This window comes from Eptesicus fuscus, chromosome 14 (assembly GCF_027574615.1).
Source record: "Eptesicus fuscus isolate TK198812 chromosome 14, DD_ASM_mEF_20220401, whole genome shotgun sequence".
NCBI lineage: Eukaryota > Metazoa > Chordata > Mammalia > Chiroptera > Vespertilionidae > Eptesicus > Eptesicus fuscus.
Genome location: NC_072486.1, coordinates 43,832,219 through 43,845,827, shown reverse-complemented (window position 1 = coordinate 43,845,827; position 13,609 = coordinate 43,832,219). Strand labels below are relative to the sequence as shown.

Sequence of the window (13,609 nt, the reverse complement as noted above, 5' to 3'; positions counted from 1 at the left end):
ATATATACATACATATATATATATATATATATATATATACACACACACACACACACACACATATATATAGCAAACGGTTACAATTTCAGCTATTGTAAGTTGGCATCACTAATATAAACAAAATCACATTCATTTCACTAGTGTCTTTGATTTCTTTTTTTAAATATATATATTTTTATTGATTTCATAGAGAAAGGAAGAGAGAGAGAGAGAGAGAGAGAGAGAGAGAGAGAGAGAGAGAAACATCAATGATGAGAGAGAATCATTGATTTGACTGCCTCCTGCACGCTCTCCACTGGGGATCGAGCCCACAACCCAGGCATGTGCCCTTGACCGGAATTGAACCTGGGACCCTTCAAGTAGGCTGACACTGTATCCACTGAGCCAAACTGGCTAGGGCTCTTTGGCTTCTTGAAGACAATTTTGTGTCAGGGTCCATGTTGGGTCTGTGAATACATAGTATGTGGATTTCAGGAATGGCAGTGACAACAAGAAGGAAGGAAAATGAATATTCCAGGTTTTTTGAGAAGGAAAAGTGTGTGTGTGTGTGTGTGTGTGTGTGTGTGTGTGTGTAGTAATTTTACAGTCTTTTGTCATTATGCATTTTGGATTTTTCCCCCCTGTTGTTTGTTTCCTTTCAGCTTTCTAATTCAGTTTCAACCAGTATTCCTCTTTGGTGTGTAACAGTGAAAATTGGAACAAACTAAATGTCTACAATAGTGAATTAGCTGTGTCTTGACCTGCAGCCAAAGATCACCAGGCACATACTAACGGGGTATGAGGAAGAGGGTGTTAGAAAGAAGTTATTATAGGATTTGTGTTGGTATGGGGTGATTTGGGAGGTTTAAAGAAAAGGGGTTTTGCTCTAGATTGGATACTGTCAGGAAGCAAGAATAATTCTATCATTGGGTATTTTAATAAATCTTATCTAGACGGAGGAAAAGCTAAATCAAGGTTAAAAACATAATTGGTGAAGAAGCAACAGTCTCCGTTTTAGCCTGGTTGGGGGGATGTTTTGTCATTCATGTGGCTTGAAGAACATTTATATTTTGTTGCATTCAGACATGATTATAGAGTGGTGTTGTTTTTGTCCTCATCCTTCATGAGGCCTTGTCTGATGCTGGTGTTCTGCGAAATTGTTTATATTCATCCGGAGAACACCAAGCCCTAGCTGGGAGTGCCAGGCCAGTTCCTGGATGTCAGCTTCTCTTTCCCAGCTGGAAAAATTCAGATGCCTGGCATTAGCTAGATTGCTTCTATTGAGGTACTTTACAAAAATATATGTGTGGTCTGATTCTATTTTTTTCGTAGAAATATGATCATGTAGCAATATTTATGGAAAACTGCAGCAAATGATTAACAATGTGAATATTATTTATTAACAATGTCTGGGCAGCATAAGAGTGTTCTTTCTGGTTGTCATTGGCTTTTTTGTATTTTTGGTAGTAAACAGGCATTACTTTTATAAAAATAAAAAGCAATAATAAAAGACTATATAAATTAATTGAAACTCTTTGGAGATCTCTCTCTCTCTCTCTCTCTCTCTCTCTCTCTCTCTCTCTCTCTCTCTCTCTTTTTAAAACCTCACCCAAGGGTATTTTTCCCATTGATGAGAGAGAGAAACATCAATGTGAGAAAGACACATTGATTGGTTGCCTCATGCTCTTGTCCAGACTGGGGCCAGGGATAGAACCTGCAACCAAGGTATGTGCCCATGACTGGGAATTGAACACACGACCCTTTGGCCCACAGGCCAACACTCTAACCACTGAGCAACACCAGCTAGGGCGCAAATATTCTTTAATGGTTACATAATATTCTATCCTAGGGGTCTATTTAATTTTCTTTTATTTTTAAAAATATTTTTATTGATTTCAGAGAGGAAGGAAGAGAAAGAGAGAGATAGAAACATCAATGATGAGAGAGAATCATTGATTGGCTGCCTCCTGCACACCCCCTACTGGGGATTAAGCCCACAACCCAGGCATGTGCCCTTGACTGGAATTGAATCTGGGACCCTTCAGTCCACAGGCTGATGTTCTATCCACTGAGCCAAACCGTGGATATTTAATTTTCTTAACCATTCTCATATAATTGGACCTTTAGTTTGTATCCAGTATTTGGTTATCAAATCATGCTGTAAGGAAGCTAGAAATCTTTGAGCATGAACTTTAGTTTATGCTTTTGGATGTTTATCTAGCACCGATTCCTACTTTGGGGATTATTGAGTCAAAGATTATGGTTGCTTTTTAGGCTTTTGATACATACTGCTGAGTAAAATTGTATTTCAGAAGACATGCCAATTTTATACTAGCTGTGTGTGAGCGGACCTGTTTCACAACATTCTATTTGCCAATTTAATATACAAAGGTAGTTCATTGTTCTATTTTGTAACTTCTTTGAATTATTAGTGATTTTGTACATTTTTATTTACTAGCCACTTATCTTATATATCTTCCAATGTGGTTTGTCTGATTGTATTCTTTGCTTGCGGCAGCTTTTAATATTACCATACAAGCCTGGACAATGAAGACTGTCCATTTGATATTTATTGTTTGAGCACAAATTATTGCTGCTTACTGAATAGCCTGCAGGCTTTTCTCCAATTTTGGCTAAATCTAGGATAATTATTCTTTCTCCCAGAGAGGCCTTATATAGGAGTCATAATGAGACTTTAGAGTAGACATTGGAGTGTGTGAGAGAGGGTGAATATATTCTACAGATGCACATCTGCCCCAGCCCATCAGTCCTGCCGCTTCCACAGAGGCAGCCAAGGGCAGGCCAGTGTGCCCAGTCTAAGGCAGGTCATTTGACTTGGTGTCTTCTGTAGTATCCTGACCTTTTGTTTTTCCCCTTTTGCTTTTTTAAAATTGAGTGAAGTGCTTGTTCAGATATAGAAACTTCTATGTTCATGTGACATTTTTGTTATTCAAGACTTAACAGTTTTGTATTTTTTAAAATCATCACCCAAGGATGTTTTCATTGACTTCAGAGTGGGAGGGAGTGAGGGAGAGAGGGAGTGAGGGAGGGAGGGAGGGAGGGAGGGAGGGAGGGATTGCCTCCTGTACACGCAGAGAGAGAGAGAGAGAGAGAGAGAGAGAGAGAGAGAGAGAGATTGAGATTGCTTCCTGTATGTGCCCAGAACGGGGATTGAACCCACAACCTAGATATGTGCCCTGAGCAGGAAGTCTTTTTGATATACAGGAGGATGTTTTCTTCATATCCTCACTGAACAAAGATCTCCCTACAGTCATCTTTATTGAGATTATTTATGTATAGTTGAAATTAGAGATATTTGCTCATCACAGAACATGAATTCAGGTTAATCACCCAGTGGATGACTTTTGTGTTTTCTCTCCTTTGCTGCTGAAGGGGTCCAGTGTTGAACCCAGTCCTGGGAAATGTAGCCTCAGGTGCAAACTGAAAAACAGACCCAAGATGTTTTAACAATCAAATCTGTTTGTTAAGTCTGTGGATTCCATAATGGAAGCTCCCCCCACCTCACCAACTAAAATTGTTTTAAAATACCCTCATTTATTTCTGAAATCACATTTGCAATTGTGAGTTTGCATATGCAGAAATTGCAGATTGCTGGTTTAAATAGGAGTCTACTCACACACGGGCTACAGTAGAGATGTAGATTTATATCCATCTGTCATCGCTAGTTTTTTTGTTGTTGTTGTTAATCCTCACCTGAAGCTATTTTTCCTGTTGATTATTAGAGAGAATGGAAGAGAGGGAAGGTGGGAGAGAAAGAGAGAGAGAGGGAGAGAGAGAGAGAGAGAGAGAGAGAGAGAGAGAGAGAGAGAGAAGAGAAAGAAACATCTATGTGAGAGAGACACATTGATTGGTTGCCTCCTGCATGCACCCCGACCAGGGCTGGGGATCAAACCTGCAACCCAGGTATGTGCCTTGACTGGGAATCAAACCCACAACCCTTCTGTGCAGGCCAGCACTCTAACCATTGAGCAACACTGGCCAGGGCACTAGTTTTTAATATAAAGGAAACTGCTCCTAAGGGGCACTTAGTTTTTTTGTTTGTTTGTTTGTTTTTATCACATTGAACCCAGAGCTTAGATTTCTTGGTCAGTAAATTGACTGTTCCTTATGTTGATGTGGAGTATTTTTAAGTTTCAAAACATTATTCTATCTACGTAGTTTTCACAGGATCCAGTTAATTTTGAGGGGTTTTCCAGAACCTGTGTGGCATTGGACTTGAGTTTATTCAAATATTACGTGAAGCAAGAGGCCTATCAAGTGGCCTGGCAATTGTCTGCAGCAGGATTTAGCCTATATTAACTGCTTGTAAGCATGTTAATTACCTTAAGGGAAAGGCATTTGAAGGATTATAACTTGTTCAGAAAATAACCATTGCATTTAAAGCGATAATATATTTGGGAAGTTCCCTTTTTCTTCTTTGTGCCTTATGTCTTCTCTTGATGGCGTTTGAAAAAGCTGTATGTTGTAAAGTTTGGTCCTGGGCCGAAGCCAGAAGCAAGACAAAGGCACTAGCTGTTCAGTGGGATCTTCTTCCGGCCGCTCCTGCCTCCATCAAGGCCCAAGCCTCCTGCCTCCTGTCAGCAGCCATCCCCGGTCTTCGCGCTGCTCACCAGTTTCTTCTCACTTGCCTTCTTGAGTTTTAAAATTTCATTCCTCATCTTGGGTTTGTAAATCCTTCTGTGACAAGTCCTCCCCCTCATTATTCCCTTTGTCTGTTTTGAAAGAGAAAAGTCCTATTTGGCATGTTGTAATTTGCTGGGTTTGCTTTTCTTAGTTTCTCTACTGTATTATCTTGAGCTCCAGAGTCTTCTCTGATCACGCGTTTTACTTTTTATGGAGTCTGTGTTCGCTGAGCCCCTTGGTCCTTCCTGCAGGAATGCACCTGGTATCTGAGACGGGCCCAGGGCCTTATACCTCAGTCCAGTCTTTTTCCTGCTTTCTTGTCTGCCTGAGAGCAAGCAGTGTTGCTGGTGTTCAGGAAGCCTGAAGGAGTCCAGTGATTTATAGACTTGGAAGATCACAAGATGATTAAAAAGGGGCCAGTCATACTTCCTCTCCTCCGTCAGGGAAGAGTGGGTGATGGGTAATGACAGGTGTTGTGCGGCCAGAATCGGCAGCTTTATTACGGCCCGATAGGAATCCCGCCACATGTGAGGGGACTCTGGGATGTGCGTCCTGACCACTCTGTAGGGTAGGAAAGTACTAGATAGATTTATCAGCCCCAAACATAGGAGAATAAAGTATATTGCTGAAGATGTGAGGGCTCCTATTGAAATACAAGTACTGAGAGTGCTGACTGCCAGAATGTGGATTTATGGGAAATAAAGCCCTAAAATACTTTTCTCCAACAACAACAAAAAAATAGACCTTTTGGAGACAGTTTTTTCCCTCTCTGTGCTTAGCTCCCATTGAGCTTAAATTGCTCTCAGTATTGTGATAATGACAATTCACTATTACAGGATGTGGAAGATGAACCAAATAAATTAACCAGCTGCTTTTAAGGTAGTTCACTCGATGGCTAACCCTCTAAAATGCTTTGTAGAACACTCGTGCTCGGTGGGTCTCGAGGCAGTTTTATGACTAGAAGAAAGAAATGGATTTTATTAAATGTCAGTGAAATACAGGCAGGTAGTTCTGTGGTAGTTAAATTAGGGGTAGGATGTTTGTAAGAAAAGCAGCTTATCTTTACTTAAATCACTGAAGCAGAACTTTCCCTGGCATTCCCGCCAGACAACGTGCTTCTGCTTGAAATTCCCACAGATTAGGATTAAAAAAGCAAACGGAGAGTGGATTGTCTGGTCGTTCTCCCTCCTGTATGAAACCGTATGTCCTACAAAATGGGATAAATCAAATCTTGCATGGACAGCAGATGTATTTGGAGAGTTTCAAAGGACAGAAATGGGAATGATTCCATAATTATTCGCTGACATTTAAAGTTTTATACTATGTATTGGTTGGAAAGTAGGGCTCATTAGTGAAGAATAAAGTGCAGTGGCGAGGGAATGCAGGAATGGAGGCTTCAAGGGCCAGGCCGGTAATGTGGAGGAGAAGCAGACGAGGTACAGAGACAATGGGGAGAAGTGGGCTCGGCAGCAACTGCAGAGCTTTCAGCAGGCTGCAGACACATTTCAAATAAACACTTTCAGACCCAGTTGACATCCCTGAAATAAAGGAACTGCAATTACCTAAACTGAATAGGGGAAGATTAGCCTTAAAAGTAGTTTTCAAAATTTTGACAAGCTGTGCACAAATTATATCCTCTGGCATTGAGCAAAGGGAAATAGACCAACATTTCAAGAGTAGAACATGGGGTCAATACAAGTGAGTCCTTTCTCAAAGCAAGGAGATTTATTTCTTGTATGTTTTTATCGATTTTAGGGAGATTGGAAGGGAGAGGGAGAGAGAAACATCGATGTGAGAGAGAACATTGATTGGCTGCTCCTGCACACCCCCTATTGGTGATCGAGTCCACAACCTGGGCATGTGCCCTGACCTGGAATCCAACCAGTGACCCTCTGGTGCATGGGACAATGCCCAGCCAACTGAGCCACACTGGCCAGGGCAAAGCAAGGATATATAGTAATTATATAAAGAGTCACAGGGTTCTTTTCTTTAGATTTTTGAGATTAGGGCAAATTCCACTGGACATCACTAACTATAGATGGGCTAAGTAACAAGGGTTTTGGGGAATTACATAGCTTCTCTTAAAGCAAACACATTGTGTGTATGAACAATGAGGAAAGAATAATATTAAAATACCTAGGAAAGCCTCCTCAGTATTTGTTATTTATTATGCCTGTGTGTCTAGCCAAGTATAAAATGCGGGCTCTCTTCCCAATACATTTACAGTTTGGGAGATGAAAGATAAATACATTGTATCTCCATGAACAAAATAGAATATGGCACTCATTATCCTTTGATAAAACCAGCATGACCTTAAAACATATACTGAACCAAGAAATTAGGGGGAAATTTTTTGACTTGCAAAAGAATTCTTCTGAACAATGACCTTCCTAATATATTTAAGTCTTCTTATGTATACATTATTGCTTATTTTTCATCCAAAAAATATAAAGGTAAAGTGACTGAAACTACTGCTATTTGAAAAACATCAGAAAATTACATGAATCCGACCAGTGTAGCTCAGCAGTTGAGTGTTGATCCAGGAACCAAGAGGTCACCGGTTTGATTCCTGGTCTGGGCACATGCCTGGGTTGTGGGCTTGATCCCCTTGTGAGGGGTGTGCAGGAGGCAGTTGATCGATGATGTTTTTCTCTCATCGATGTTTTGCTGCTTTGATTTCATGTCAGAGCATGACACAAGATTTGTAGCAACAGAACTCTGGAAACTTAAGACTCAACCACGAGACGTACTGAATTCAGAATTCTCTCCTTCCCTTCTTCTTGCCCTCTGCTGGAAGTTTTCTTTGGAGCCAGAGCAGCAGACAAAGGGAGGCCATGGTCCAGCCGGCCTCAGCTTCCTCCCATAACCAAAAAGCACACCAACCACAACAGAAAGGATCAGTTGGAGTGAATTTGGACTTTGGTTGCTATTTCAAAACTTTATTAACAATTTTCTTTAGTAATGTTTTATTTAAAAATACTTACAGTTTGTGTGAATTAATTCTAATACATATTCAGTATGCTTCACACATTCCTTCTTTCTCTAAATTCCAGTGAATTTTTGAGTTTCATTGTTTTGTTTCAACTATTCCCCTAAATTATCTTGATTGTAAAAATAAGAGAATAATGGATTTTTATTCCCATGTTTATTAACATTTTAAAAATAATTCACATTTCATACAGAATAATTATAAAATAGAAATAACATGAAAGTCTATCACTTATTTCTAGAATTAATTATTATTACTTTGTGATAGTTTTCTAGATTTTTATATATGGATACACATTCATATTTAAGTGTCACCTTATTTAAAACTGTTTTACAATCTGCTTTTTTATTTAATATGCCCTGAACATCTTTTTATGTTCATAAATATAAATATATAAAAGCATTTAAAAATGAATGCATATGCTTCATATGTCTCACTCTACTGCTTTTTACTCAATCATTCCCCAGTTTTTAGTTCATTTCTGGCTGTTATAAATAACTTTACATACATCTTTACTCACTTGTCTGATCATTTCTTAGCATGAATTTCTAGGCATGGACTTACTGGTTTCATTTTTAAAGCTTTTGAGCCCTTAATGCTAAAGGATCCTCTAGGAAGATAGTGGACTACTGCTGGGTAGTTTGAGGGTGCCTTGTTTCCTAACACACACACACACACACTGTCTGACCTTTTCATTTGATTCATCTTTGTCAGTTCTTTCCTTTCTTTCCCCTTCATCTGTCAATTCTAGAACCATTGCTGTACTGTTTTGAATGTTAATTTTATAAAATGTTTTACTGTTCGGCAGGGCCAATCCACACACACACACAAATTGCTTAATTAAAAAAAAAAATCCTGTTATTCTTACATATATTCAAATGAATTTATTGTATTTTAGAAGTTCTAGAAGTAATTCCTTTGAGAATTTTTTCGGGTTCGCATTAAAATCATAGGTTGATTTAGAAGACTTAAACTCTTCATGAGAATTTTGAGTCTTACTATCCAGGAAAGCATTGTACCTTTCCACTTATTTAGTTCTCCTTTTATATCCCTCACTTAAGTATTTTTGTTTTTGTCATGTAGTTATTAGTACATGCACACCTGTTTTTGGTCATTAACTTTTAGAGCTGTGGACTTCCCTTTGTTTATAATTGTGATTGCAGCCCCTAAAGTTTAGGTTTGTAGTATTTGTGTCCTCATTTCAGAGTGCTCCGTTATAGTTTGGTTTTCTCTTTTACCCAACGGTATCATTTTTTTTTTTTATTTCAGTTGTTTTGTTTTGCTTAACCTTTGTTACTAATTTTTTTGCTTAATTTTGTTGTCACCTGAGAACAAGAAAGATTATTTTTAAAGTTCTTCTCTGTTTTATGACTGTCAGCCATGTGGAGTCAGAGTGGGAGATTTCTCTGGTTCCTTGGATAAGTCCTGTTGTTGACAAATACTGAATTTCTCCATATTGTTAGTGGTTTTTTTCTTGTTAGCTCATATTTACTGAGAGGTGTGTTTTCAGTATTTAGAGTTGAAGTTGCTGTGAATTTGTAATAGATTTTTTTCTGAGAACTTGTTCAAATCTTTTATTTTGGATGGTGTTGGGAGAAGGAAGTTTTTGTTATTGCCTGAATCGGAACAAAATTGTCCTAGAAAAATGGCTGCCAAAGAACATGACCATTGGTGCAGCAGGAAATTGCCATTTTTTTTTTTTTTTAAAGCCTGCTTTCTGCATTTACTAAGGAATTTGAAGTGTGCACAGGTACTGCCCACCTCTCATAACTGGCACAACTGTCTTTGGTAGGTGCCTTCCTGTTGCCAGTGTGCCTGCTTTCCTTCTGACCTGTGTTGTCAAGTGAAGGTGGGAGTGGCTCCTCGGCCAGGCGTCAGCTACCAGTGCTGACCAAAGCCTGTGTGACCTGCATGGCATTTTCCCATGACTCCCCTCACCGCCAGCCCCCTCTACCCAACCAGCCACTTCCCAGGCAGGCTTTTTCTTGTAGCGAGTTGAATAATGGCCTTCACTGGGGTCTTATTTTTATCATTTTATAGAATTTTTAACTTAAAATATGGGGCATATTTAATTTTTCTAAAACACAGGTGCAGATTCTTCCCTTTTTCACACTGCCTGGTGTTGTCTAGGTGGGAATTGGTGAGGACGGGCACTTGATGTAGTCCTCCACCACACCTTTGTCCTCACCAGCCACTGCTCCTCCCAGCAGGTGGTCACCCTGGGCCCAGCCCAGTCACCCGACCTGATCCAGACCACAGATGGAAGATAAACATTTCAGTCTTATCAGTGCCTCATGTTTAATATACGTAATTGTTTTCAGCTACCATAATCTTTAGTGGAGTGTGTAGCAGGAGTATATTCTCAGGCTTTTCCCTCGTTTCCTGAATTTCATACCTGCCCTGTCACAAAATACCAAACACATTCAGTGACCTCCTGGGCTCTTTGGGAAAGCTGAATCACAGACAGAGAGGGCCGAAGGGTCTCTGACAGGAAGCAGGGACACGTGGTGGTGGCAGTCTCTTTCGTAGGACCTGGGCTGGGAGAGCACGGGAGGGTTAGCAGGTGTTTGAGGGGCTATCCTATAACTGTCTAACGGAAAGGCAGGACGCCATGTGTTCCGGAAAAGCCCTGCGCCTCCAGTCTCCACCGTGGACTGTATGAGGACATCTTTCTTTTCCACGGATAATAAGAGCTTCAAGCCCTTATGGCAAATAAAAGTGACCATACTCTGCTTATTTGTGAAGATGGACACATTTAATTATAGGATTTTCCCCTTATTTTGTACTTTTTGACTATATGAGCCCAACTATTGAGAAAGATATATTAAAAAATATAAGTAAAATGTGAATTTGCTCTCTTTCTTCTATTACTCGTTTCCCCCCTTCTTTGGGGGTGGGAAGGGACATAGAATATACTAAGGTAAACTGAAATCTACTCTGATAATAGGAATTTTTAAAAATTCTGTATGTCATCAGCATTGACTTTTAAATGGTAGGAAACATGCTTCAGGATTACATGTGTGAAGTTATTGTAAGTTATACATTGTATAAATTATATCTTATGTATATTAAGTTATATATTGTATAAATGTCTTTTTTAAAAGTATTTGAATTGAATATATCAAGAAATACTATTTTATTGTACCTTAATAATGCATGCATTATTAAACTACAGCCTTAGCGTTTTGGACCAGTTATATTTGGTAATAAAACTTACCCAGCAGATATTTTTATTATACATTCTTCTCTTTAAAATAAAGACCCTATCTACTCTGAACTTTTAAAACAAGTTTAAGCCTCAAGCAAATTTCTCTTATGACACAAATTACTGTTCAAAGGCCATTTAAAAATTATTTTTCTTGGGTTAAATGAAAAACAGACTGCTTCTAACTATTGTGGTTTAATCTGTAACTAATATTTGTACTTTCAGAGGGACATTATGAGGTTTTTATTTCCCAATTTACCAAATAAATTAATTCTTGGGCAATCATTTGAAGAACATTTTGTGATACAGATCTTTTGACTAATGTGCAGTATTCTCCATGAATTTGGTATTTTAGTGCCATCTTGTGGCTTGACTTTGTAGTAACTTCAACACTCCTACATTTTAAACAGTGTCCTGGGTAAGATAAATGTAGTGGAAATTCTTTCCAAAATGCAAATGATGTAGTCCTATGAGTCTGAACAAAAGTTGCTGAGAATAAGTTGTTTGTCATTTGGTCAATGGCCAGGCAAAAATAGTAAGGAGGGAATCTATGCATGCTTCTTAGTTTCTAAAATTCTGTTTTTATACTATTTGTCCCTAGTTGCTGCTGTTTGAACGGTCTTGGATGAGCAGATGGAAGTCTTCTGTTCTGCATGAAGGGGAAGGGAACATAAGGAGTGTGAAGTGGAGAGGCCATCTGATTGCTTGGGCCAATAATATGGTAAAAGCATGTCACCATCTTCCTAATGCCTCTTCAGAGAGAAAGAGGGGCTGCACTGAGAGGGCTGTTACAAGGAGGAAAGATACCACTTGCTGCAGTGGTCACTGCTAAAGGGTACAAATGGCAATTCATGTCATACCTGGAAGGTTAAAGAAATTAGATTGCTCTTGGCTTTCATAATAGAGGAACTCCCAACATATCTGGACTCTGTTTTAGAGGAAGAAACCTGAGGCCTGGAGAATAGTCAAGAAAATGAAAAGGCGTCTTAATAATTGAAGGGCTGCATTGGGGATGTGATCTTGAAAATACCTTTTGCCTATTAGCCAAGGGCAAGTAACAGCTGAGATGAAACAAGTGCACGATATTGCTGATGCCATTTTATTCCCAGTATAATTACAAGAAAAATATAGGCTTGCCTTTTAAAAAGTCAATCATGATATTTGGTGCTACACTTACTTAAAAGTTTACGCACCATGAGTTAGAGCAAATAGAATGTTTAAAATTATCTTTTTGACATCTGGCATATCTTTTGGAATTTCGAGGTATAACTTAGCAAATTAGTTCTGTTCTATTCTCCCAGAATCTACCCTGCTATTCAGGACTTACTTTTCCAGGGTCACGCTAAAGGCAAACAAACCTGTGGCCTCTTGGTTTATTTTTAGTTAGCTGCTTGCTCGATGTTTCCATTTGAGTATTTTAAATGTCAAGTGTAGTTTTCTGTACGTGGTAGATTTTCGATTTCAAAGTGTTTCTGAAAAGCGAACTTCATTTTGTAGTGAGTGGAATGATACACAATTAGAAATGTTACTTGTCTGTCATTTTGGAAATGCACTTGTTGACATCTGCGCATTTCACATTTGTGTTGTATTTGAGCCACCGATGCCATTGACTAATAAAATGCTTTCGTGCAGAAAGAGGCATGGAGGTTTTCTCTTGTTCGGGGCCCTCACAGGCTTGTGTGGAGTGGGAGCATTTTCCTCTGCGTGACTCCCACCGGGCTCAGCAGACACTGTCAGTATTTTGGAGGGCTGGTTGTCAGTGGTGTGTAGCAGTGTTTTCCATTACTTTTCTTCTCCCCAGTAGAGTATGTTAATGCTATTTTATTTTCCAGGGTGTGAAGATATTTGACATCACCTCAAAGCAAAGAATCACTAATGTGCCCCGGGATGACATAAGTCTTCGCCCAGATATGTACCCCTGCAGCCTCTGCTGGAAGGACAGTGTGACACTGATTATCGGCTGGGGGACTTCTGTCAAGGTGTTTTTGCTTGTCTTATAATAAGTCCATGTTGTTATAGATTCATTGAAGATGCGCCAAAGGAATATGAGTTCTTGAATGCTTCTTGCAACTAAAATATTTTCACCTGAGAGTATTATCAGCATGTGATAATCATTTAATGCTCAATCCTTTCATATGCTTAAGTTTTAAGATAGAGTCTTTCTTTTCCATGCCATGAAAAACAAATGGTGGCCCAGCAGGTGTGGTTCAGTGGTTGACCTATGAACCAAGAGGTCACGGTTCCATTCCTGGTCAGGGCACATGCTGGGTTGCTGGCTCGATCCCCAGTAGGGAGCATGCAGGAGGCAGGCGATCAATGATTTTCTCTCATACTATGTAATGATATGCTATGAAGACATTAAAGAATTGTGGAAGAATATTTAAATAATATATTATTTGTAGTAAATTGTTAGCTTTATAAAATATTTTTTTAAAAGGTGGTTAATGGTGTTCACTTGGTGCTGAGACACTGAATAGTATTTGTATTTTTCCCTTTGGGTTTTTTGTATTTTAGAGTTTTCTATGTTGTAGCAATACTTAGGGATAGCAACTATAAAAGAACAAGAAATACTATCTAAAGAAAAAGGATAAAAACCTGATCCCTGATGAAAATGACTATGATCAGTATTTAATTTTAGATTTTTTTCACCTCCATGGCTGAACTTATGTAAATTTTTAGAGTCCTATTATAAAATAGAATATATTTACTTTAGAAAATATAGCAAATCTCTAGTCTTACCACCCTAAAACAACCATGTGTTGAGTGTTGTGTGTGTGATAGATAAATACACA

At 38.9% G+C, this 13,609-nt stretch overlaps 1 protein-coding gene across 1 annotated transcript in view; it reads left to right on the top strand.

The window, feature by feature from the left end:
* The window catches only part of VPS41 (VPS41 subunit of HOPS complex), a 141,622-nt gene that overhangs the window by 74,937 nt on the left and 53,076 nt on the right, over positions 1-13,609 (top strand). The window contains exons 8-9 of the mRNA XM_008151427.3: positions 11,419-11,538; positions 12,650-12,796. Coding sequence (XP_008149649.2) covers positions 11,419-11,538; positions 12,650-12,796 — 267 coding nt within the window. The remainder of the gene's footprint in view (positions 1-11,418; positions 11,539-12,649; positions 12,797-13,609) is intronic.